Genomic DNA, 24,936 nt, shown 5'->3' with positions numbered 1-24,936 from the left:
GCCGCGCTGAAGCTCAAAAAGAACCCACTCCCCCTCATCAATCACTCCCCGTATTCGTACTCCAATTCTGCGTCTGCCCATTCGTCGCAACACTACTAAACAGCAATTCCTCCGCACTCGACGAATTCTGATTCACCACCGCCCCACCATGATTCCCATCCCACGCCGCCGCAATCCCGTACCCAAAATTCGCAGAATTCAAATTCTTCTCATCCCCCACAAAATCCCCAAAACTATCCCCACTAAAAGTCGTCATCACCGTCCTCCCACCTTTCTGCTGGCAAAAAAAAATCATATCCGTACTCCTCCCATCCGTCAAAGCAGCAATCGCCCCATTCTCCGCCACGGAATGCGAATTCGAAGCATGGGCTCCAACCTGCCAACCATCTGACTTCTCTTGACTCTCGAGTGATTGGGAGTTCTGGCCCTGATATGGAGGCGGTGCAGGACTATGGGTTCCTTGCGTGCCATCAGGAAAGTGACCTGGCATCGCTTGAATATGGATATGCGAATCGGTAGCGGAGAGTAGAAAGGACCGAGAATGCAATGCTCGACCTGGCCTCAAGTCGTCCAAACGGCTCATGACCACAAAGGATTTGGGTCGCATGTTGCGTCTTCGCCCTGTGTCTTCGGCGCCCCTCGCAGATAGTATTGCTTCGAGTCAAATTTGTGATCCTTGTCTTCGTGTGATCTGGGGTAGGCGGTCAATGGTCCATACGCCTCGTGATCCACGGCAACGCAAGGATGATATTCACAGCATTGAGGGAAGAATTGCCGCTGGCCAATACATCAAATAGTTGGCCCATGAGCGTAGAATATATCAAATCGGCTTCTTTGGCACAACGCCAGCAGCGGTCGCGCCGGTTCCTGCAGCATTTGTATCTTTCAATGGTGTGGCTTTGCTGCGCCTGAACAGCTTCGAGATGCGATTCGTGATAGGTAGTACAGTCCATCTGGCGAACCACGGCGTGGCCAAGACACTCAAGACGAGTCTCAATGGTAGCAGTGCCTTGGTAAGAGCGTAGGCTGTCGCCATTTCCACGACAATGCGCGATGCATTTTCCCCATTTCCAAACCAACTTCCGCGACCATTATCATCTCCGATCCATCGCTTCTTGCGCAGATAGCTGCCGAACTTGGTCATTCCATCGCTGAACCACTTCCATTCCGTGAAAGGTGGGAGCCAGTTGGTGTAGTGAAAGGCGGCAGTCAGGGCGAAGAGGGGTACGATGGCAGTGATTTCGTGAAGGATCAGGAATGCCGAGATGTGGGAGATGGGCGCATTGCGTAGGGGAGTGAGGTACTTGCGGAGGAAGCGTGGTGTTCGGGACTCGATTCGTGTTATTCGTGATGCTTCTTTGGAAGAACAGGCGGTGGATTGATTCGTTTGGGCTCTTCGAGACGCCGTCCGGAAGTAAGACCGGGTAGGCCGGGCAGGTAAAGCTACCCGGATCGTCCTAAACATTGCGATGTGATGCCTGGGAAGAAAAGTGCTGTCTCCGATGTCGTTACGGAGGTTCTATCACAGACCTTGTTAGTTACCTTGCGCTGTTTTGGAGCTCTACCTTGGCCTAGTCAAATGTAGCTGAGCAATATTTCATTGACATATTTATTGGGGCACCAAATCGCGGTGGAATGCGCAAAACAGCTTCCATTGGCCTTCCATCCTCGCATTCTACAACCTGGAATGCTCAAAACTGACATCAGATCATTGCTTCAAAGAACGCCGGCATTGTAAGCGTAAGCGCAGACATTGGCGTGCAGAAGCGTTCAAGGCCAGGGCCACCTGCAGCAAGACCTCGGCAGCTTCTCAAGGATACAACGATTTCCCGACCTCGAGCGACCGATGTGCTTCGAGCTGCATCTAAACACACGGTGTCCCCGAGAGAATATGCATTGGCGAATGAGAGGAGAGGAGGCTTTGAGCCGATAAGAGAAGGCTCTGTTCGAGACGCAAAGAAGACTGGCTCAAAATGATGGCAGAATGCTTTCCTTGTCGGTGTGGACTTCCCACTGATCGCACAGACGGGCGTACGACGGAGCCGTTGAACGCAGCTTGACACTGCCCCTGCCTGCTCTTGGCCACCTGTTGACCACTGTTCAGCCTGGCGTGGAAGGCGGCGGCGCTCAATCTCAATTCTCGCCGCATCAGGCTGCGCACTCGCACGGGTGACTGTATCATTGCAGTGCCACGGCAAAGGCCATGCAAGCCTCAAATGTCCAAGAGAAAAGTGGAATCACGACGTACAATACGGGCGCTGCTGATCTCAAAGGGCGATGCAATACTGACTCTTCGAGGGGCGTCTTTTTCATGGTTGGTCACCAAGGGGGTGACTCCCGAACCAATGTCACGACGACCGTCTCAGCCTCACATGTTGACCTGGACTGGCCAGCCTACTCTGCAAAAGTCTCAAACGTACGAGTTTGGGCGGTTCAGTGAAGCGTATTCATCTCAGATATATCTATCAGGCTTCATAGAATACATCTTGGCAATGCACAAGTAGTAGAATAACGTTACGAGCCATCGGCTGGCGCAAATGACGGCATGCGGAGCGGCCAACGGTATATGGCAGTATGATAAACCTCACACGTTTCTCAGTAGAGAATCTCCATCTCCCTCTTTCAGAATTGGACTGCAAATCCAAAAGTTGACATGGCTTCCCTTCCCGTGCAGGAGGAGCTGAACCAGGGCAGGGCAGGGCAAAGACTCGGCTAAGAACCAACGGCTTTCAATAAGTAAATCAGCTTTGGACGAGCAAGCATCCGGACGCCAACTCTGAACCAACGTCGTGCACGATGCCGCAGCTACACATAAGGCTGGTGCTTACGGCCATTTGCGCCATCATACTTGCCTACTTAGGCCGCTTCTTCTATATCGGCTATCAAATTCGCAAGAGACACAGGGCATTGGTACGTGACTTTAATTCCCTATGATCTGGGCACCTCCAGCTAACACGAATAGCCTGGACCGCCGCACTCATGGATTCTTGGAAATTTGAAAGTAATGGCCGAGGTAGCAATGGCATTGCCTCGTCGTGTCCATCCTCACGGTCAGCCAATATCACCCCCATAATTCATTCGTTCAACTCGCTGATGATTCTTGCAGTATTTCCAGCGCTGGTCAGGAGAAAACATCGACTGGCTTCTTTCTTCTATGTCGACGTGTGGCCGATGAGCGACCCGTTCATTGCTGTCATGGATCCGGACATCTGTCAACAATTCAGTGTGGAACATCAGCCGCTGAAACACCCAAGTCTGAGAACATTCCTCGAACCTCTGTGTGGCAAAGATGACATGCTCTCGATTGATGGAGCGAAGTGGAAGAAATGGAGATCAATGTTCAATCCCGGATTCAGCACACAGCATCTCACGACTCTGGTACCTGGCATAGTCGACGACTGTCTCACTTACTGCGACATATTATCGGAAAGGGCCAAAACGAAACAAATCTTCCGCTTGGAAGAAGCGTCCACGCGACTTACCATCGACATCATTGGCAAAGTAGTGCTTGATCTACACTTCAACATGCAACGCGGTGATAACGAATTCATTCAAGCACTTCGAGAACAGGTCCACCTCTTACCCAACGAAGATCAGGGAATGCATCCCCTCCAAATGTGGCGACCATATGGCATCTATCGTCGATGGAAGAACGACAGGTTCATGAAACAATATCTTGGCAAACTTATCGACGAAGAATTTGCATCCAAAGACATCGCAACAATCAAAAAGCAACGACGCAAGACCGTGCTCGACTTGGCATTAGACAGCTACCTCTCCTCCAACACGCATCCAGAAAAAGGCATCGGCACCAAACCCAAAGCCCTCGACAAAACCTTCAAAGAAGGAGCCATAACCCAAATCCGAATCTGCCTCTTTGCGGGCCACGACACAACCTCCAGCACAATCTGCTACGCCATGTACATGCTCGGCAAACACCCCGAGGTCCTCCAACGTCTCCGCCTCGAACACGAAAATATCCTTGGCCCCATATCCCAAACAGCTTCCAACATAAAATCCGACCCCTACTCCCTCAACAAACTCGAATACACCACCTGCGTCATCAAAGAAGTCCTCCGTCTCTTCCCCGCAGCCTCCGCACCCCGAAACGGCCAAAAAGGTCTCTTCTTACACGACAAGAAAACCGGAGCGAAATACCCAACAGAAGGCTACATGATCTGGCTCATCCATTACGGTCTAGGCCACAACCCGGAAGTCTGGGGCGAAGACTACAACACCTTCCGTCCCGACCGGTTCCTCCCGGAAAACGCCCACAAAATCCCCGAAGGCGCCTTTCGATCTTTCGAAATCGGTGCTCGAAGCTGTTTAGGCCAGAACTTGGCGATTTTAGAAACAAAGATTATTTTGGCTTTGATTTGTCGGTCTTTTGAGTTTGATGTCAGGTTGGATAGAGAAGGGTTAGAGGTTGTGGGGAAGGATGGGAGTTTCTATGCGAGAGATCAGACGTTTCGGATGGGGAGGCAGGATGTTGAGGGGGAGGAGTTGTATCAGATTTTGGTTGGGGCGGCGAAGCCCAGGGAGGGGATGCCTGTGCAGGTTAGGGAGGTGGAGTGGAGGGCGGAGTGATTGATGGGGATGTTTTGTGAGGAGAGGGTGTTTTGTACAGTTTCCCTTCTTCTACTGTCTCGTGTCATATGAGCGCGCTGTAGTGTCGCGTCCTGAGTCCTTCGCGAAATGGTATCATGTGGTGGAAACATATCATTAAGTCATCCTCCTCCTCATCATCATCATAGTTCAGGTAATGGTATGAGATTCTCCTGGCATTTCTTCGCCATGCTCACGAATGCATTACGCTCCTCTTCGGACTTGAATTCGATCCTGATGCCTCCAACCTGCTTTAGTGTTGAACTCTTTTTGGTCGCAGCCTGGATCTTGGCGACCTCTTCACCGGCGAATGACGCTACTCTTGTGCGCTCGATCTGGGCCGCAGTCGTGCCGGGCTTCACGACTTTCACATCAAGACCCTTGACTTTGGCATACTTTGCTCCGTCCTCTTTGATCTTCACCTGCTGCTTGCTATTATTCATCCACCATCTCGCCCAGCCTTCTCCGAAGTTCGAGCTGATATGCATTAGCGCCAGGACACCGCCCGCAGCGCCTGGAGTGGACACGCCATCATCTTCCCAAAGTCGGAGCATTCGATGTTGGCGAACTGTTCTTCGAAGGCGAATGCGCCTTTGAGGCCTTCGTGAAGCACAATTGTCTTGGTCGTACGATAGCTTCCCATCAGCATGCGCCCGTAAATGGCAGACTGGAACGCAACGGCATCCTTCTCAGACACAAAGTAGTAATTGACCCAATTCGTCTTCTTCTCCTCTTTCAGCATATGTCCCCATTCTTCGGAGTGGAACTTGAGCGCAATGTCCTCTTTCGGATCGTCTGGTTGCAGAGAGACCTTTTCTGATTCGAAGTAGGAGCAGTATGGGACTGTCTCCCCAGTCTCTGACAGCTTCTGCTGAAGTCGTACCTCGCCGTCATCCGATATACACCAGATTGATGTGACGACCTTCGTGCCGCCGTGCTCTCGGTTCTCTCGTTTTCGGATCACGACTACTCTGGCCTCTTTACATGCCTCCAGCATCTCTACCTGATACCGTGGATCAGGCTGCTCGGAGTTGAAGTGAGCATACTCCACAAGCTTGCCCCGGACGTCGCACAGGATGGCAGCGTTGCGAAACAGTTGCTTTTCAAACTTCGGACCTTCGTTCGTGCCTACGGATCGCGATCCTATGGTCTGCCGGTGTATCGACTTCGTGGCAGACTTGGCGGTTTGTGGTCGTTCGTCAATATTGCTCTTAGTCCGTTGCAAGTTTGAGAATATGGACGCTGGCGTTGCTGGTGAGTCGTGGCCATCATTGTCGTTCGTTGGTATCGCAGGAGGTGGTAGGAGTGCTGGACTGCAAGACGCGCGCCACGACAGCCTCTTCACTTTACCCGTTTTGAAACTTTTGGGTGAATGCCCTGGCGAATGGTCTCGCTGCTCCACATTTCGACTACTTCCAGCAGTTGCAGCATTGTACTCATCTTCGACAGCTTTGAACAGCGCAGGCAATGTCGCCGACTCCCTCCGCATCGAACTTTTGCGAGACAACGAACCATACGCGCTGTCGTTCGGTGACGCTCCGAACTGTGCATCGTTGTCATCAGCGATACTGCCTCGCGCCACCATCGGCGAGCCGGTCTCAAAGCCCCAGTCCATGGCACGCCGCTGATGTTCAGCATGACCATGTTGTGGATATTCTGCACTATAGGAAGCTGAATCCTCTCCGTCTGACCTCACACTGGCAGTTCCCGTCGTGTAAGCGGCAACCTTCGTCGCATTTCCGGATCCACGCGGGTAGGATTTCTGGCGTGGGGGCATAAAGCTCGATGATCGTGGAGGTGGCTCCAACAATTTCTGGTCCTGCTCCGGCAGCATTAGCGACTTTTCGAGTGTCGATACTGTGCTTGAGCTGTCCCTGACACTTCCTGACCCGATCTGCCTGTCTCTAGCGATCAATGAAGGAGTGCCATTAGCGATACCCATGATGATCTGGTGCAGGTCGTTAATCTTCACGCCAAGGTCGCCATTGACCCGATCGTGAATGCTCGCGATGTTCTCCGACATTGGCATGACTGTCCTCTCCAATCTCGACAATGAGCGAGACTGCAACGCTTGCATGGTCAAATTGATTGAATTGGTGTGCATTGCGAGCATATTCCGCAAGTCGGCGATATCTCCTCCTTCTGTCGTCCATTTGAATGTTCGATAGTTGGCCAGAACCACTTCGCTCCAACTTCGCTCTACTACGAAGCCGTCTCCCGTCTCCTTCTTCCTGATGACCTGATATCGATCGACGAAGCCTTCGAGGTCGTCAAGCGTTTTGTGAGCGCTGCCGAGAATGGTGTTGACGGCAGATTTCGTAGGGTCGTTGGCATGGTATAAGATGCTCCCATCTTCGTGCAGAGCTTCGGCAAGCAGCTTGAGGGCCTCACTCAGTCCATTTGCTTCTCGCTCGACCCCGGTGAACTCAGATGGCGCACTCTTCTTGCGATGTGTGAAAGCTCTACCAATCTTCCAAGCGGTCTGACTTAGCATCAAGATATCTCCAACGGAGAGCGGTTGAAGCGCCATCTCTGAATCGATCGATGTCGGCGGCGGATATGGCTAAGGCCTTGTCCAAGTCACACGAGAAGCATCTGCCTGCAGGCCTCACACTGCCTCGTTTGGTAGGCACGCTTGACGGTTCGGTGTCGCGAGCTGCGTCGTCGAGAAAGGCGGGCGGCGTCGAGATGCGCAGAGGCTCGTGGGTAGCAGTTCTCTGGGCGTTTGAAGGAGATAGATGTAGCATGGTACCTACCAGCCAACAGCCAACAGCCAACGGGCCAACGCTACGCCCGGTCGTCTCGGGCGTGATGTGAATCGAAGTATTCCTGGCGCTCGCACGCGTGTCGGCACTCATCACATCGATAGTTGACATCGGCCCTGGCGCCGTGGCAGTGAATGAGCAGTTCAGGAATGCTGCAGACGCCGAACGACTTCGCCGCTTACGGGCAACGAGTGGACACTGCCATGAGGCATCCTGGCGGCGTGACATTCCAAATTGCCAATGGCAATCATCGCATCGCCCATGTCTGCAGCGCAGCGGTATGCATAGACACAGGCACACGTGTTCATTTCATTGGATCGGCCGGAGGGTTGAGTTTGGACGGAGCTGAGGCTGCTGGCCACTCAATGACACTCATATATACAGCATGTGAACGCCAAGACAATAATGCGAATGGACATTCGGGAGGCGACGCGACGCGACGCGACGCGAGATGTCGAGAGGCGTCGACGAGGATACAGCGCGTGTACTGCATGTGGAGGAAGCGACAACTGTGTATTCTACGGTACGGTACTTTACCTCTCGGCCGAGCTTCGGTCCTCCGCTCCCGCATCTTTCACCATCACGATTCACCACCGCGCCTACAACCACCGCCACAGCCACAGCATACCATCGACCTCGACCTCCCTTCAACGCTGTCACTCCACCATGGCCTCCGCTTCACGATACTGCCCTTCCTGCCTGTCTTCGATACCACGCGCATCAACCTCGCAGTCACGCATCGGTCCGACCATCCTCCCATCGTTCTTGCTCCCTATCCAAAGCCAAACGCAAGTCCGGACCGCAGTACAGTCGGCCAATGCTGCCAAATATAAGCGAAAAGATGTGCCAGCCTCTCGGCGGAAAAAGAAATCGAGTAGCAATTATCGTGTGCCAGATCTGAAAAATGCCATCCAATTCTCTTTGGTGGACGCTATGCGGTATGGGCTGTATGACTACACTTACCTTGGAGTCTATGCTAACTGCAATGCAGATACCTCCGCGCTGCAGAAGTCGGTCGAAACCCTACATCATCAAAATACGAAATTCACCTTCGACTCAAGACCCCCAAGAACGGCGCAGTAGTACGGAATCGCCTACGACTCCCGCATCCTGTCAAAACCGATCTCAGGATTTGCGTCATAGCCAATCCTGACTCGCCCGCTGGCAAAGCTGCACACGAAGCAGGAGCGCATTTGGTTGGTGAAGAGACGGTATTTGAGGCAGTCAAAGAAGGCAAGATCGATTTTGACAGATGCATCTGCCACGCCGACTCTCTCCCAAAGCTGGGCAAGGCTGGCGTAGCACGAATCCTTGGTCCGCGAGGTCTCATGCCAAGTGCGAAGCTGGGTACGGTGGTGAAAGACGTGGCATCAACCGTACGGGATATGGTTGGCGGCAGCGAATACAGAGAGAGGATGGGGACAGTAAGATTAAGCATTGGCCAGCTTGGTTTCACGCCAGAGCAGATGCAGAAAAACATTCGAGCTTTCATCGAGAACGTGAAGAAGGATATAACAGGCGTTGCGGATAAGACGCCGAAGGATATACATGAGGTCGTACTGAGCTCCACCAATGGGCCGGGACTGAGTTTAAATGGAGATTTGAGAGGGCAGAACAGTGTTAGTGTTCAGGAAGTCAGTGGACCGCCGTAAGAGGATGGTAAATACCCAGACGACTTGTACAGATACCCTTGTGCAGCATCCATGCCCCTTCCAGCTCCCTGAGCAAACCAGGAAAGCGCAGCACGCTCAATCGCAAAGCTGAGCACAGAACTGCCTGCGTAAACGATACAACCATAGTTGAAGTTGAGAAGGGGAGCTGCAGAGGGCGAGATGGTTGTGATCCGTCTACACTCACCTCTCGCTCTCGCTCACAACGCTGTGAATGGCATTGAACACATCTGATCCTACTATCACCATTGACGTCGAGCCAAAGAGCTGGACAGGAAAGCATACGTTCGATCCATCAGGCTTCACTTCCCACTCTCGACTGCAAAGCTGAGCACAGGATTAGACACATTGGACCCTCCAGCCTCGATGGGTTCTTGATGGAAGAGCTAGACGGCCAAGAGTTTGATGCGATCTACCGACAATCACTTCTCATCCTCGATTACACGGCCGACAATAGGTCTCAGCACTCTTGATCTCATGCCCACAGCAAGCATTGGATTGTAGAGATTGCTCATGCATCCAGCGGGATCACTCGTCGTCCGCTTGCCTCTTCTACCAAATCACAAAGCCCTCGCGCTCACTGATGCGGTCCACTTCATTCAGCCTCCATCCGCCTTCGAGAGCAGCTCGCAGCAGCAGAGTACTGTCTACTCGCCTAGTTGCTGCTCGCTCAGCCGACATGATGTCCAAATCGCGCATCGCCAGGTGCTCCGACCAACCATACCGGTGAATCTCACGCATCTTCTGAAGGAATTCCCCGAGGTAAGCGTCCATACAAAGAAGCTCGAATCCCTTCATGTAGCTCTCGGATTTGCCCTTGTTGTCAAAGATGACGGTGATGACCATGAAGATCTTGATGCCTGGTGGACCACGAACACCGCGCATGTTCTCCCACGAGAAAGAGTGGTCCCACTCCACGGTGCTGCAGTTGCTGGAAGTATCGAAGTTGAAGTGCATGAGGAAGGTCTTGGTGATATTGTCGAAATCGAGCCTGGTGAGCGGACAGCCTAGCTGGCGACTCACGAACCAGAGAAGTGGTGCGATGTGTGCTGCTTGAGTGACCGTCGTCTGGCGCTTGCGGTCGACCAACACAGCTGGGATTGAGAGGCAAGTTGGATTCGATACGATGCAATCGGCTTCGCCGAGCCAGGTGTGCTTCTGCAGGATTATGGACTGCTCAATGCAAGCTTTGAAGGTGTGGTTGACTCCAGTCAACTTTATGAGCGCCTTAGATGGAGCGTTTTGGAAGTGGTGGCCGTTGAAGAAAGTCTTAGGCGGCGCGTTGGCTCTGACATGGTCGAGGATGACTTCAAGCAGTTCGCTGATGCCGAAGACTCGGGTCGCGGCGTTCCTTGGAGTGGTCATTGCCGAGGGCGTCGTGTGTGTTGGCGTCGCCATGTTGGCGGATGTCTGACTTTTGCAGACTGTGGTGCGATGTACAAGCTGTGTTTGCAGCGCGAGAAGGTCAGTAGTTGGTCTCGAGGCGCTAACCTTAGGCACATGCAAAGCTTGGCATGGCTTTGGCGAAAGCATTCACTTTCACGGCGTACTCAGCACCAACCTCTGCCCTCATAGCCACGGATGGCCAAAATTAGTAATTTGAAAGAACACGGCGGTCTTTGTTCACTGTCTGGATTTGATACATGCATCAGCTTTCTTTGTGGCCTTTGTATTGGATACAATACATTGTTTCGCTGCAAGTGGCTAACATATATTCCGCGCAACATCAGAACCGGAGGGTATGAGGCCCAGAGAGAACATCGCGGTTTGGATCATTGCTTTGTCACTGGCAGGGACGGAACAACATCCAAGCGATATCCTCCTCTAAAGCTCAAGGTAATCACCCTACTTAGTCTTGCAGGCAAGACTTTGAAGCATTGCATCAAGATGGCAGTCAGTTCTATCATCCTGACGCCTTCGGTAGCTGTTACTACAGAATTACTGACGAGTGTAGTCACCCGCAAGCCCAAGCCAACTGCGCCGTCGACTGTTGATCCAGTCACACTCGTGGTAACAGCGACGAGATCCCGCTATACCACATCTTCTACAACCGCAGCACACTCATCGACCAGGCTCTCATCGACCAAACGGTCTTCATACTTCAAGATCACGTCATCAACAAGACTCCCTGTCCCGAGAAGTACACTTTCATCCAGAAGCATATCGTCGAGAACAACGCGGCATAACTCTACACCGAGCACTTCCACCACCATAGCATCTTCATCGAAAGATAGCACAACTTTGCACACAGCTGTATTATCTACTACTAGCAGTTCACCAACACCCAGCATCAGCAGTACACCAGCAGTCTCAAAATCTGGCCCTCCGCTAGATCGCACAGCCGTCACCGCAGGCATCACATCCATCGTGGTGGTCATTCTGCTGATCACCGCAGGTACAATCCTATACAAATTCCGTTTGAGGCTGAAACTCAAATTTACCAGGAACAAGACGGAACACCATGTGAGGGATGTAGAGGATCAGCCGAGCACGCATACGAATGTTGTCGAGAAAAAGCATGACGATGATGTCGAGCTAAAGCCGATTTCTGCTAGTTCGTCGAAAGCAGAGAGCGATGAGAAGCTGCCGGTCGAGCATGTTCGTCCTCTCGAGAAGCGCCGTTCTTCATCGGTCTACTCCACGGACTCGTTAAGTAGTGACTGCTCGGAGTATGCGGGCATCTGGTCTCGTCAGATCGAAGCAATAGATGTTGCTGGCTTCGACATCGTGGCTTGGTGGCAGACGGTGTACGATTTAGATTAAATGGCATGGACCGGTGTGTGAAATTTCACGTCGTTCATTCTGTACATGATATGTATCTCATTTTAGTTTTTCGAATTCGTTACTCCTCGTTTCCTTTCATCAATCATATTTCTCGTCCAATTAAATATCCTCAACAGTAGTTAAATTACCTTCCCATTACACTTCATGTCATTTCTTCTGCCTCGTAGTACGGAAACAAGCTCAGACTGGTGAGCCCTTTACTTTTGCCCTGGCCAGATCCGAAGCTCCAGGCACAATCGTAGATAAGTCGAACAGGGGTAATGTCACTGGGAAGTCCACCGAAGCAAGTATCATTGCAGCAAATAGGTACCAGCCACCTAGCGCGAGGGCAAAGGCCAATCCACCACCTGCATGTTGCAGCCTTAGTCCAGCACTCATATCGCCTTCGGCATATTTCCAGAAAGCAGCAGCCAGACACGCGAATGTCGGGACCAGGAGGATCATGAGAGCCAGATACAATGCATTGGTTCGAACGGCTGCTATGCAGAAAATGAAGGTTAGGATGGCGAAGCCGAGCAGGAAGAAGGCATAGGATGAGAAGAAGACTGGGCTTTGAAGGCCAGAGGCAGGCTTGGTCGGGTCTGTGGCGTAGGCTGCGTAGGCTCCATAGTCAGGGACTAGGGTTGAACCGAACGTCAGGAAGAAAGAGCCGAGGGTGAGGAAGACGACCTAAGGCTGATCAGTATCATGACATGATAAGTGGCATCGTCAACTTACCATTGGAAAGGTGTTGCCGAGGAAGTACTCGCCGACGCCACCCAGAACCATGAGCATACCACCGCAGAAAAAATAGGATCCACTAGAAGGGCTGGTCAGTACCGGGTGTTCCACACCTACGCTTGATACGAGTCGGCGACTTACGTGCTAGCAGCACCAAATCCGCCAGAGCCTCGCCATCCAAGAAGGTTGGTAGACAGAGGTGTCACACTGAGCAAGAAGCCGGCAACCGCCCTATTTCCCTTAGCATATCTCGCGAGCGAATATCTCGTGGAAGACTTACACTGGAGTTGGATTGGCGAATGTCTTTCGAAGTTCGCCCTTGACAGGCATTTGAGGCTGGAGGTAAAGCTTCTCGAAAACGTCGGGAGGAATAGTGACCACACTCTGGGCCGTCTCAAGACGAGCAAAGCCATCGGTCTGGATCTCCTTCTCTCCTGCCATGGTGATGATTCTGTGTGTGCAATCAGGGCCAAAGTGCTCAAGCAAGCGCTCGGGATCGTTCAGAAAAGGTTGAATGCTCAGGAGAGATTAGAATATTGGGAGGGCATGGAGCCCTTCTATGACATGTTGAGTGGGCACAAACTCGGATGAGTGTCCTACGCAACCGGATGGGTTCCGGGCATGGGGTACAGAAGGCCTGTCCGAATGATGAAGTGTATAGCATCGCTCAAGGATGTGCTGAAGTTATTTCATCGCAAATGCGGAGTCTAGCGTCTTGCAGGGCTTCTTCACATGCGTTGTGCCTGTGACGCATGTCGTTCGTGTGATGATATCTCGTGAAGTTCAGATCCTGTGATTCGACTGATAAGAGCATGGAGTGAGCTTATGGTTTCGCATATTATTGAATTCGCAATGGCAGCCCTGCTATGAGCACATCTGGGGCTACGCTCGCGCCATACGGATAAGCATAATAGCAATCGCGAGACAGTCTCAATCTGAAGAGGAGCATGCTTTCCCCCACTAACTAAATCAGAATCTTGTCCCAATAAACCGGAATCTGGTCCCGCACAAGCCTCTAACATACTCACCGCCTCTGAGGACAGCGACAGAATCAACGTTGCTTGCCCGTCACCCATCACCTCCCTTCGTCGAGGCTCGAGACTTGAAGTGTGTTCGATGGTTGATTGAGTGTCTACGGAAAAAGCGAGAAGTCGCTAAATAGGGTGCCGCGTGTGTGCACGGACCTAGGTATATGCCTCAGGATTCAACTCACCCCCTCGTGCATATGCAAGGCACGTTGGTGAATACAAAGTCGCTCAAATCAAACAAAGAGGTATCAGTCAATAGCCCAGGCTTCTTGCCCTTACAATGGCCATTTAGTCAGTCAATAGCCCAGGCTTCTTGCCCTTACATAGTTGTTCGGTTTCAGCAACCCAGGCTTCTTGCCCTTAGATGGTTGTTCAGTCAGTCAGTAGCCCAGGCATCTTGCCCTTAGATGGCCATTTAGTCAGTCCGCCGCACCCCCTGCATCCAGCAGGTTTAAGTGTTAATTGCGGTTCAGTCAGTAGCCACGACACCCCCTGCTTCTTGCAGGTGGGTGCTTAAAGCAGCCGTTCAGTCGTGGTTCAGTCGTGTCAGGTTCAGTCGTATCAGGTTCAGTCGGTTCAGGTTCAGTCGGTTCAGGTTCAGTCGGTTCAGGTTCAGTCGGTTCAGGTTCAGTCGGTTCAGAAGGCCCAGTTCTTGCTAGTTGCTGGCTCTGAACCAGGTCGAGGGTCATTCTCTGGTACAGCAATAGCCAAATTGGCGGCTTGTTGGTTGAGATTGTTGTACTAGTCAGGCGCCAGTTCAGGGTTCTTCTTGAAGCAGGTTGGACCATGCTTCTTCTTGCAGTAGTCGCAGTACTACTTGTCGGTGTTCTTGTTGTCGTCCTTCTTAGCCAGCTTAGAGCGCCGCAGAAGGGCTTTGATGTCGACGCTCCAGAGGGGATAGTTGGTAGGTGTGAGTTTGCGAATGCCGCCAGTCGCGACAGTCGCAGTAGTCGAGTCGGAAACGGCCATCTTGGCTGTTCAGTTGCAGCGCTTAGCTGTTCAGTTGTCGGTCTTGGTTAGGTCTTGTTCTTGTTCCTGGTCGCACCCCCTGCTTCTACAGGAGGGTGTTCTTCTTGTCTCAGGTCGGAAGCAGTCGAGGGCTCATAACCACTTGAAGTGTGTTCGATGGTTGATTGAGTGTCTACGGAAAAAGCGAGAAGTCGCTAAATAGGGTGCCGCGTGTGTGCACGGACCTAGGCACATGCCTCAGGATTCAACTTCGAGGGCGCTGGAAAACAAAGATACTAGGCGTAGGAAGAGTGCTGCCGGGTGTAGCGATGTTTTTTCTTTCCGAGCCGATCGTCGGATAGCGGTCACAGCCTTGTGCGGAAGTGGTCCGGCTGACAAGGGCCAAGGAGGGGTGTCGGGCCGTTGCACCACGCGGGGTGCGATACACCGTCCACTGTCCCACCCAGGTACGAGATAACATATATGAACGCGCGGAGACGACTGAGCTCATCTTGGTCGCTCGAGGAACTTTCTTGTTCCCGTGCTTGGCCTTTCCGATACCCCGCTTCTTGTCGCTGTTGGGCTTGGGAGGATGCTCAGAATATGGGACGATGCTGTGGAATGGCCTTGAGGATGGACGTGCCGAAGGAGATGCCGTCGAGACAATGATGGCGACCACGCTGTCGTCCGAGTCAGCCTCTACTTGAAGTGCGTGTGTAGGCTATCACGTGCATGATGCCTGAGGCTGCAACTGTACACACTTCATCTTTAGGCTTTCTGTAATTAGCCCTCTTCTAAATATATTACAGTTTTACATCTTAAGTTAATCGATCTATAAAACGCAACTAAAGCGAGTATAGAGTTATATTAGCGCCTTCTTACTCGAGAACTAAGAGAGTAGTTAAAATAGGTATAAGATAGTAAGGTTTATAATATAGGGATATTCTATTAGATTATAGGCGCTTCCTCTTTGCTCGAGAAGGAGCTATATAATACCTCTCCTACTCCTAAGACTTCTTACTATAGCCTCGACTACTTATAGTATAATCTCGACCTCGTTACTTTACTTTTATATAATTACTTTAAATACTTTACCTATACTTATAGTAGCGGATTATAGTCCCTCGTTACTAAACCGCTTTATACTATAACTCGATTTCGTTATTAGGAGTAAGTAAACTAACTAGTTAAGTTTATATTTATAGACGAACTCTTCTAAATATAGTAGCTCGGAGGTTTTAAGCTAACCTTTTACTTCTTCGGAGAGATAATTTAATAGGTCTAGGACAGGTTATATAAGGGAAAGCCGGGTACTAGCTTCGTCTATAGTCTTAATATACGTATACTAGCAGTTATATATCTCTTAAATTAGCTAGGACTCCTTAGTAGACTTGCGATACTCTTAGTATAGAGCGGTCCTAGAGGTAGACTATTAACTATAGTATAAAACAAGATAGTATATATAACATTTACTAATATATAGTCGTAGCTCTAGTTAAATCTACCGTCCTAGGATATTCTCCTTTTTAGTAAGATTCTAGAGAGACTAATAGATAACGAAGGCTATAAGAAGGGTTATATTAGTAGGTAGATAGGGTAGTAGTAGGTATAAGTAGTATTCGATAAGGAGCTAGGAGGAGAGGGAGGAAGGTAGGCAAGTTAGCCTATTACTAAGTACTAAGCCCTGCCTAAGGCACTAAGACCCTAGCTCTACTCGAGCCCGGTTATATACTAATCGCGTATAACCTCTTTAGTCCTAATATACGCTTCCCTTCTAAAGGCCGCGCCCTCGTAGCCTATCTATATTCCAATCTCGACCTCTATTGCTACTAACTTAGTAGGTCCGATAAGCTGTTTAGTCCGCGCTAAATTAAACACTTAACTACCTAATTATATAACTATATTAGACCTTACCTCTAATACAATATAATATATAACTCTAACTGCGCTATCCTTATATATAATAAAGTAAAGGGATATAAAGCTATAAGAATTAAGGGCTATCGACTAATTATAATACAGGCGCGTCTTCCCTACTATAATAGGTAGACGTACGAGGTATTGTAGCCCTACCTCCGCTCTAAGTAATATCGTTCCGAGTTCTTTGCGTCTACTCTAAAAGACCTAGTAATATCCGCTTCCGAGGGTTGTCCGCTTCCGAGGGTTTATTCTTATTATTACGAGGACTATTATTGTTCGTAGCTTCGCTAGCCCTAATTAGTTAGGTTTCGTAGCCTTTAATTGTTAATCTTATCTTATCTTTTCAAAAAACACAGTTCGTCTAGTTTCTATAAGTAAAGGCTATTATAAGTGTAATAGTTAAGGTTCGCCTCGCTTAAAGGGTCGGAAAGATTAAGGAGTAACCTATTGTCCGCAAGATCGACCCTAGCTAGCTTAGCTCTATAGTTTTTGCCCTTAGTTAGTCTATTAGTTAGTCTATTAGTCGCTTAATCCTTTAAGTAGCTTAAAGTTTTAATTAAACCCTTAGTAGGTTTAATCTTTTAACTTAGTTAGTATAGTACTCTAGGCTCGTAGTATAGGTAAGGTTGTACCTACGGCGTAGTAATAATAGCAAGTAAGGTTAGTAGTAGTAGCGAGTAGGTAATGTTAATAATAGCGGCGCTAGTCGTCTTAGCGCCGACTTTACCTTACTTCTAATTTCCTTCTTTAACCGATAACGCTTTAACTAGCGATATACTCTGTAATACCGTTACTAATATAGCCGCGCTAGTCGTGCCGCCCTTTAGTATAGGCACGGTACCGTTATTATTATTATTATTACCTTTTACGCGCGCGTACGCCGTCCTCGCCGACCGACTAGGCCTTAGGGCCTCGATAGGGCGCCGAATAAGAGGGGGCGCTAAGAGAAGGGTCTTATAGGTTGCGCTAGTAAAGAGGTAGATTCCTTAAAAGAGTAGGCGATTAGTTAATAGTTATAGCGCGCTCGTTAAGACTCGGTACGCGTTTACTATAATAGTATAGTTTTACCTTTGCTAACAATTACGTACCTCTAATTAGTTAGCTTAATAGTACCCCGGGGATAGTATTATTCCTAGGCGACATTATAGGCCCTTAGCCTTCTTCTTGTTCTTTATACTAGTCTAATACTTATTTAATAACTTAGTTATATCTTTAAAAGAATCTTTAGCCTCCTACGAGTTCTATTTAGGCGAATAGCTTTGCTATCTTAGGAGGTACTCCTTCTTACCCTATCTAGTCCGATGCTTTAGTATACGCTCTATAGACTATAGCTCTTTACTATCGGCTAAGACTTCTTCTAACTTAGCAGGCGCTTTATCGCCTTCGCGCTAATAGTATAGTTTAAGGAGGGATATACAGAAGGTGTCGTAGATAGTATAATAAGGGGGAAGCTATAACTAATAGGCCTATACGGAAGAGCCCTTAACTTCTCGAATGCGGAATAGGCTAATGTATCTTAGTACAAGCTTAGGCCTTGTTTTGCTATTAGGTAATAGGTGTTTGCGGATGCGGAGGTTCTTCGTACTAAGTATAACTATATCGCCTTATTTAAAGGTTATCGGTATATAGCGCTTATCGTAGTAGATCTTTTAATACTCTTAGGCCTTTATTAGCTTCTTAGCTATCTTAGCATAGATTTCTCGCATCTTCTAGATACGTTCTATCGCCGCTAGTGTCTCTAGTACTTAACGCGCTTCCCTTTCCTTACGCTCGGCCTCGAGCGTTAGTAGGTCTTATAGTAAGGCAGCGTTTTAGCCTATTATAGCTATATATAGCGAAACCTTAGTTAATAAGTATATACTATTGTTATACACGAATTCTATAGGTTATAGAAGGTTAGCCTAATCCTTAGGGTTCTTATTAATATAGCTACGTAGATACTGCTATAGGGTAGCATTCTACCTCTCTATTTAACCGTTAGTCTATAGATAGAAGGCTATTAATAGCCGATGCTTTAGTCTTAGCTATAGGCATATCTCGCTCTAATAATGCGATATTAGTGTCGATCTACGATTAGATACTATCCCCTTAGGGGTTCCCTAATAGGTATAGAAGATATTGCTCTATAGCGCTTCTACTATATTAATAGCAGTCTAATCTTTCCGCGCCGGGATGTATCGAGCGCCTTTAGTAAATCGATCTACTATAATAAGGATAGCATTATATATATCCTTGCTACCCCTACGCTTAGTAGGAGGAAGGCCTATAATAAAATCTATTATAAGTTCTGTAAATAGCTTCCTAGGAATAGGAAGTAAAGACAACTCGCTAAATAGTAGGTACTTTAGTGCTTTAATACGCTAGTATACTACGCAGGTCTATACGTATTCTTTTATATGCCGTTTACTATTCGGCTAGTAGTATATACGCGATAGTAGCTTGTACGACCTCTCTATACTATAGTAACTAGCAAGCTTACTATTATAGTGTCTCTTTAAAAGCTCTTATCTAATCGATTGTTTAGCGGGGATATAGTATCTATCCTTGAACTTTAAGTAACCCTTATCGTCGATCGACTAACTATTACTCTTACTAGATCGAGTCGTTCGCCTACTTACAAGCCTATTAATACGTTTAATAGTAAAGGCGTCCCTCTACTAAGCCCGTAATAGCTTATCTATAAACGATTAACTATCCCTATTTGTAAGGTTATTTAATAGCACCCTTGCTATCGAACGAGGTACGTATTATATATATCTAATAGTACTAGCAGCCGGAACTACTACAACCTCTTCTATAGTGCTATCGCTATATAGGCTATTACTATAGATAGCAATATCTTTAATCGAGTTATTATAGCTCGAGCGATCTACGTCCTTTTTAACGCGTACTAGAAGAACGACAACTCCGCTATAGTATTTGTTGCTACTACGGGGTCTAGAAGTCCGCTTATCCTACGCTTGCTTATTAATAATACGGGCTATAGCAATCTTATACTACAGGGTTAGAAACAATGAATTAATAGATTGCTAAGTCTCGCTATCGTAATTAGGCCGCCTCGATAGGCTATTAGCAGGGTTGCTTACGCCTAGCCGATATAATATATTAAAATCAAACCCGGCGAGGTAGACGGCCTATCTAGCCTATCGACCTATAACCCTTATAACCTTAGTAATGCTACGTAGGTTATTGTAGTCTATATAGACCTAAATAGTATACTATATACTATTAAGATAGTAGCGCTAGTGCTTAAAGGCTTCTACGATTGCTAGGAGCTCTTACTCGTAGGTCTCGTATCGACGTTCTATATCGATTATCTTTCGTAAGAAGAAGGCAATTAGGTGCTAGTAGGTATTATTAGCCTGCTATAATATAATAGCTAATATAGCGAACTAGGAAGCGTTAGTTTTAATACGGATCTACCTGCTTAGTACGAAATAGTATAATAGGGGGACTTTAGTAAAGCGCTTCTTTAAACCGTTAAAAGCGGCTTGTGCTCTATTAGTCTATTTAAACTCTCTAGTTAGGTTGGTCTTAGTTTTAGTAAGCTTAGTTAATAGCATTACATACCTTAAATAGCCCTTAATAAAGCGGCGGTAAAAGTTAGTAAAACCTAAGAATAATTAAAGCTCCTTAATACTAGTAGGGGTTAGCTATTTAGTAATTGTTTTAATCCGGTTAGGATTAGCCTTAATACTATTAGTCGATACGAGGAAGCCGAGGAATAACACCTCTTTAGTAGCAAAGGTGCATTTAGAAGGCTTATAATATAAGCTATAGATTCTTAGGCGATCGAGCACCTTACGGACTATAGCCTAGTACTCCGTAATGTTAGGTAAGTATATATAAACTAGGATTTTATCTAGGTAAACTATACAGAGGTAGTCTAATAGGCCTAATAGGGCCCGATTAATATAGGACTAGAATATAGTAGGGGCATTAGCTAGCCTAAATAGCATAACTAAGTACTCGAAATAACTATAGCGAGTACGGAAGGCTATCTTCTATTTATCGCCCTTACGAATACAAATGCGGTAATAGGCGTCCTTAATGTCTAATATAGTATAGAAACAGGCGCTAGAAAGGCGATTAAGGGTCTTATTAATAAGCGGAAGTAGATAGCGGTCTTTGATAGTAATAGCATTAAGCCTACGATAATCGATATATAGGCGTAGGCTACTATCCTTCTTTAGTACGAATAGGATAGGTATACTAGCAGGGCTGTTACTATACTGAACAGTGAATTCGACTATTAGCTAGGTTCTTATCTAGGTACTTACGTAGTATAGCAAGCTCGCGTTCGCTAAGGTTATAGAGGGGCCTAAAAGGGACCTCTTTGCTCTCTATAATATTAATCTTATAGTTAGTCTCTTTAAATATAGGCAATGTCGATGCTAGGTAGTGTTTGAATACATTAATATAGGTTTCTCGAATAGGCTATAGTATACGAGCAAGCTAATTAGGGTCTATGCTATTAGGGGGTATAGGTTTATCGTTATCTCTACTAAGAAGATTAGTAGTCGGATCCGCTAAGGCGGAGGCTAGTATTAGGGTGCTAATAAATAGAACCTTAATGTTATTAGAATACTCGCTAATATTAATGTACTTAATGTCCTCTCTCCTAGCGATTCTAAATCGCTACTATTAACTGCCTAAGTCTATAACTATAGCATAGTGCTTAAGAATAGGGTTGCCGATAACAATATCGGATAGAAGGTTATCTATATCTACCGCGTAGGTAGTAAAGTCTAACAAGCGCTTATTGCCGAGGTCGTCTTTTAGGACTATAGGAACATAGTAAGCCCTATAGGTTAAGTGCCGAGCGTTATTAAACTAAGTAAGGGTTAGTATATTAGTTCTAGGCAATTGTCGGAGGTCTAATTACTTAGCTAGGCGGTAATTAATAAGGGCGCTAACCGAATTTCCTAGATCTAGTATAACCTTAGTTTTATAGTTAGCTCTATACGTGTCCTATATAAGGTAGGTACATATAATAGCTAGCACAATGTCGATAGTTCTACGCCGTATAAGGCTAATAGTTAGTGCGGCGCTTACTCTTTTTTCGAAGGTTAGCCTATAGGGGTAGCGTTAGCTACTAAAAGGTGTCTCCTATATTTAGCGGAAGCGCGGTCAATCCGGGTCTAATCCCTTAATTTATCGCATTAGCCTAATAGATAGCTAGTACTATTACAGTTAAAGCACTTCAATCCGGTTAGGGGGTTGCTATAGCTATTGCTACTATTATTAGTCGAGCGGTTAGTATTATAGGGATACGAGCCCCTTCTACGGCCCCTATTACGGCCCCCTCTATATAGCCTCCGGCTACGGCCTCTTCTACGGTCGAAATTATTACTATTTCTATTATTAGCATTATTGCCTTAGTAGGAGCCTTAGTTTCCTCCGTAGGTACTACGGTTGCCGCGGTTAGTACTAGCTAGTCGGATCCTCGATTCTAGTCGTTATTAGAGCTAGATAGCTCGTTTAGCTGTTTCTACCTCGACTATAAATTAAATGCGTATTAGATTAGCCTGCTCGAATATACGACAGCGGTCCAATTTAAGGATAAGCTCCTACCTAAGTTTTAGGCGTATCTTAGAGATCTATATAGAATTAGTCTTAGGCAGAAGGTCGTCTTCTAGGGTCTTTAAATAGGCCTCGAATAAGCGAGCCGATTAATTAGTCTTTTGCTTAGCTCGAAGGTACTAGTCCTAAGCGTATTATTGCCTTAGTATAGGGTTTCTAAGGGGGTCTAGTATAATGGTTTTATAGGTTTGCTACTAAATAGCGGTCTAGTTATCGAGGGAGTCAAAATAGTTATCCTAGGTACGTTTTAGGTCGCTATTAATATACTATATAGCGTAGACAACTAATAAATAGTCGTCTAGAAGAGCCCTCGGTATATTTCGTTAGTTAAGCTTATAATCGCGTATGTGATTATTATACTGCTTACGACTAGAGCCGTCGAATACGGTACAATCCTTAAGTTTAGTATCCTTCTTTTAGGCTAATAGTAAGGAAGGTCCTACTATTAGTTTAGTAGCGGTTATAGGGGCTTCCTAAAGGCGACGGAGCTCGAGGAGGTTATCCTTTAGCTACTATTCTTAACGTAGGGCAGTAAGCCTGTTTTAGGTAGCTTCTTAAAGTCTCCCTACTAGTTAGGGCCTAAAGGCTAGTTAGCTATATCGTCGATTAATAATATTGTTAAGAATGTCGTTAATAGGCAGTTCTAGATTATTACCTAGAACTATAGGTTCTTTAGTAGGCCCTCTAGCAGGCTCTTTAGCAGGCACTTTAGCAGGAACTATGCTACTAGCGTTGTTATTGCTAGCGCTGCTAGCGGCGCCGCGGTTGTTATTATTGTTTCGTAATAAGCCGGCTATTATAATAAGGGGTAGTACTAATAATATATTATAGCCCCTTATAGTACGGATATAGCGGAATTAGTAGGTATCGGTCTAATATACTTAACTTAGTATAATAGGCCGTATAGAAGGCCTTGCTTAATAATTAGTAAGGTTGTTTAGTAGAATAGTACGTATAGGTCCCGTTCTTCGGGCGTAATATAGTTAAAACTTAAATCGATAGTTTTCGTAGCTATACCGCTAAAAGCTTAAAATAAGGACTATCTAGCTACTACCCTTAAAGGGTAGATCGAATACTATATAAGAAGGGTTATATTAGTAGGTAGATAGGGTAGTAGTAGGTACAAGTAGTATTCGATAAGGAGCTAGGAGGAGAGGGAGGAAGGTAGGCAAGTTAGCCTATTACTAAGTGCTAAGCCCTGCCTAAGGCACTAAGACCCCGGCTTTACTCGAGCCCGGTTATATACTAATCGCGTATAACCTCTTTAGTCCTAATAAAGGCCCTACCTTCGACGACGTCTATAAGTGTTCCTAGTCTCTAGTATATAACTTCTTTATCTAGGACAGATCGATTATCTTCGATCTACTCGTAGCTAGTATAGTTTTACGTCGGATCGATTACTATAGCCTCCTAAAGCTCTATTAGCGATAAGGGCCTCTTCGTATAAAGTACCTAAGCTAGTATCCTAGTATTGCTTTCGTATCGCTTAGCTATAGTATAAACTAGGTCCTTATATAGTATATCTAGGTTAGAAGACGACTTAGATATTAAGTCCTTAATATCGTTTAAATTAGGATCCTCTAGGTGCTTAAGCTTCCTTATATAATACTAACCTAGAGAAATGTCGGATAACGGTAGCGTTTAATATCTTCTTTAAGAGCAGACCGAGCTTTTTACTTTATTTTTTCGTTAAACGTACGCTTATTAAGCTTTTCGATACAACTATTAATATATAGAAGTAAGTCGCTACTATATATCCGAAGGATCTAAGATACCGAACGATCTATCTTCTACGCTTTAAAGATTTTTAGCCCTAGCCTACTTGTATAAAATAACTTCCTTATTAGCGAAGCTTTTATATCTATTAGTATAAATAGCGAGACAAATCTCTCGATAAGGTCGTCTATATAGCTTCTATAGACGTTAAGACTATTAATAATATAATATAGCGGTAGAGGGTATCTTACTACTATATCGGATATAATATTCTAAAGGTCGGCGATAGAAGCTTTATAGAAGGCTTTCGAGTCTTGTTCGAACCGAGAGGGAAGCAGGTCTATAAGACGGCGTTAATCCTTATATAGCTAGACAATTAGCGCTTATAGTACCGCCTCTACGCTTCGTTTAGAAGCCGGCACTTAGATATTATAGAAATAGTAGATAACCTTAGCGCCTATAGCTATAATAGACTATAGATACTAAATTACAAAATTGCTAAGTACTAACTTCCTACTATTAGGCGATACTATAACTAAGAGGCAGCTAGAATCCGGAGAATCTCGGAAGTCGGAGCCTACTAGAGGCCTCTTATAAACTAGATTTCGAAGGGACTAAGTAGGCGAATTTTGCTATAGTAGCTAGAGCAAGGTATCCTACTTAGGGTATACGAGCTTCTCGGAGTTACGAAAGTCTAAATATAGTAGGTAATTAAGATCCCTCTAAATCTTGCTTTGCTCTCGCGATAGGTCTTTAGTATAACTAGCAATTACTTAATTACGAAGGTAAAAGCGCCGCCGAGCGGTATCCTAACCTTCGACGTACTAAAATCGTTTCCGTATTACGATTAACGCGTTAATAGCCTACGTTCTAACTTTGTCCTTAAGAGACGTATATCTTGTATTAGAGGCATCCTTAAATCGTACTAAGCCTTAGTAGTCCGTATAAGACATTAGTAGATACTCTATCTTACGAATCGTATTGCTAATTCGTTCTATATAGTGTTTTAAAACTATTAGTATTAGCTCGCTACGTCGTGTAAACTGTCCTACGGTCGAATACTAGAGGGTATTATTAGCAGTGTCCGTAATCATTTTAGAGCCTGTCTTACCTTAATAGTTTAGCTTCGCTCGGTCTCGTAATCCGAAACAATTCTTAAGTGCGGTAGCTTTAGTTCTAAGCACCGTTAGCTAAATC

At 46.7% G+C, this 24,936-nt stretch overlaps 7 protein-coding genes across 7 annotated transcripts; 3 read left to right on the top strand and 4 right to left on the bottom strand.

The window, feature by feature from the left end:
* Positions 1–934: 934 nt before the first annotated feature.
* On the bottom strand, positions 935–1,345 carry MYCFIDRAFT_121393 (uncharacterized protein; the record flags this gene model as incomplete). Its single annotated transcript, XM_007929501.1, has 1 exon — positions 935–1,345. A coding segment is annotated over one exon (411 nt), but the record flags the coding sequence as incomplete, so codon positions are not given.
* Positions 1,346–2,962: 1,617 nt separating this feature from the next.
* On the top strand, positions 2,963–4,587 carry MYCFIDRAFT_138822 (uncharacterized protein; the record flags this gene model as incomplete). Its single annotated transcript, XM_007929500.1, has 3 exons — positions 2,963–3,050; positions 3,107–4,398; positions 4,438–4,587. Coding segments are annotated over 3 exons (1,530 nt in total), but the record flags the coding sequence as incomplete, so codon positions are not given.
* A 29-nt stretch (positions 4,588–4,616) lies between these two features.
* On the bottom strand, positions 4,617–7,493 carry MYCFIDRAFT_59482 (uncharacterized protein). The gene is made up of 3 exons (XM_007928893.1): positions 6,100–7,493; positions 5,236–5,748; positions 4,617–5,173 (listed from the first exon to the last, which is right to left on the bottom strand). The coding sequence occupies exons 1-3, from the start codon at positions 7,133–7,135 to the stop codon at positions 4,749–4,751; spliced, it is 1,974 nt and encodes a 657-aa protein (XP_007927084.1). The 5' UTR covers positions 7,136–7,493; the 3' UTR covers positions 4,617–4,748.
* Positions 7,494–8,225: 732 nt separating this feature from the next.
* On the top strand, positions 8,226–9,016 carry MYCFIDRAFT_16596 (uncharacterized protein; the record flags this gene model as incomplete). The annotated part of the gene is made up of 2 exons (XM_007928718.1): positions 8,226–8,308; positions 8,362–9,016. Coding segments are annotated over 2 exons (738 nt in total), but the record flags the coding sequence as incomplete, so codon positions are not given.
* Positions 9,017–9,118: 102 nt separating this feature from the next.
* On the bottom strand, positions 9,119–10,573 carry MYCFIDRAFT_175843 (uncharacterized protein; the record flags this gene model as incomplete). Its single annotated transcript, XM_007929498.1, has 6 exons — positions 9,119–9,130; positions 9,165–9,248; positions 9,287–9,359; positions 9,388–9,426; positions 9,467–9,587; positions 9,622–10,573. 6 exons carry the CDS (start codon positions 10,571–10,573, stop codon positions 9,119–9,121), a joined length of 1,281 nt encoding a protein of 426 aa, XP_007927689.1.
* Positions 10,574–10,621: 48 nt separating this feature from the next.
* MYCFIDRAFT_175842 (uncharacterized protein) lies at positions 10,622–11,852 on the top strand (the record flags this gene model as incomplete). Its single annotated transcript, XM_007929497.1, has 2 exons — positions 10,622–11,767; positions 11,799–11,852. The coding sequence occupies 2 exons, from the start codon at positions 10,622–10,624 to the stop codon at positions 11,850–11,852; spliced, it is 1,200 nt and encodes a 399-aa protein (XP_007927688.1).
* Positions 11,853–12,004: 152 nt separating this feature from the next.
* Positions 12,005–12,985, bottom strand: MYCFIDRAFT_40412 (uncharacterized protein; the record flags this gene model as incomplete). The annotated part of the gene is made up of 4 exons (XM_007928807.1): positions 12,005–12,493; positions 12,542–12,632; positions 12,686–12,751; positions 12,825–12,985. 4 exons carry the CDS (start codon positions 12,983–12,985, stop codon positions 12,005–12,007), a joined length of 807 nt encoding a protein of 268 aa, XP_007926998.1.
* Between the last annotated feature and the right edge of the window lie 11,951 nt (positions 12,986–24,936).

This window comes from Pseudocercospora fijiensis (assembly GCF_000340215.1).
Source record: "Pseudocercospora fijiensis CIRAD86 unplaced genomic scaffold MYCFIscaffold_5, whole genome shotgun sequence".
Taxonomy (NCBI): Eukaryota; Fungi; Ascomycota; class Dothideomycetes; order Mycosphaerellales; family Mycosphaerellaceae; genus Pseudocercospora; species Pseudocercospora fijiensis.
The sequence above is the reverse complement of the archived record's forward strand: the minus strand, read 5'-3'. Positions and strand labels throughout refer to the sequence as shown.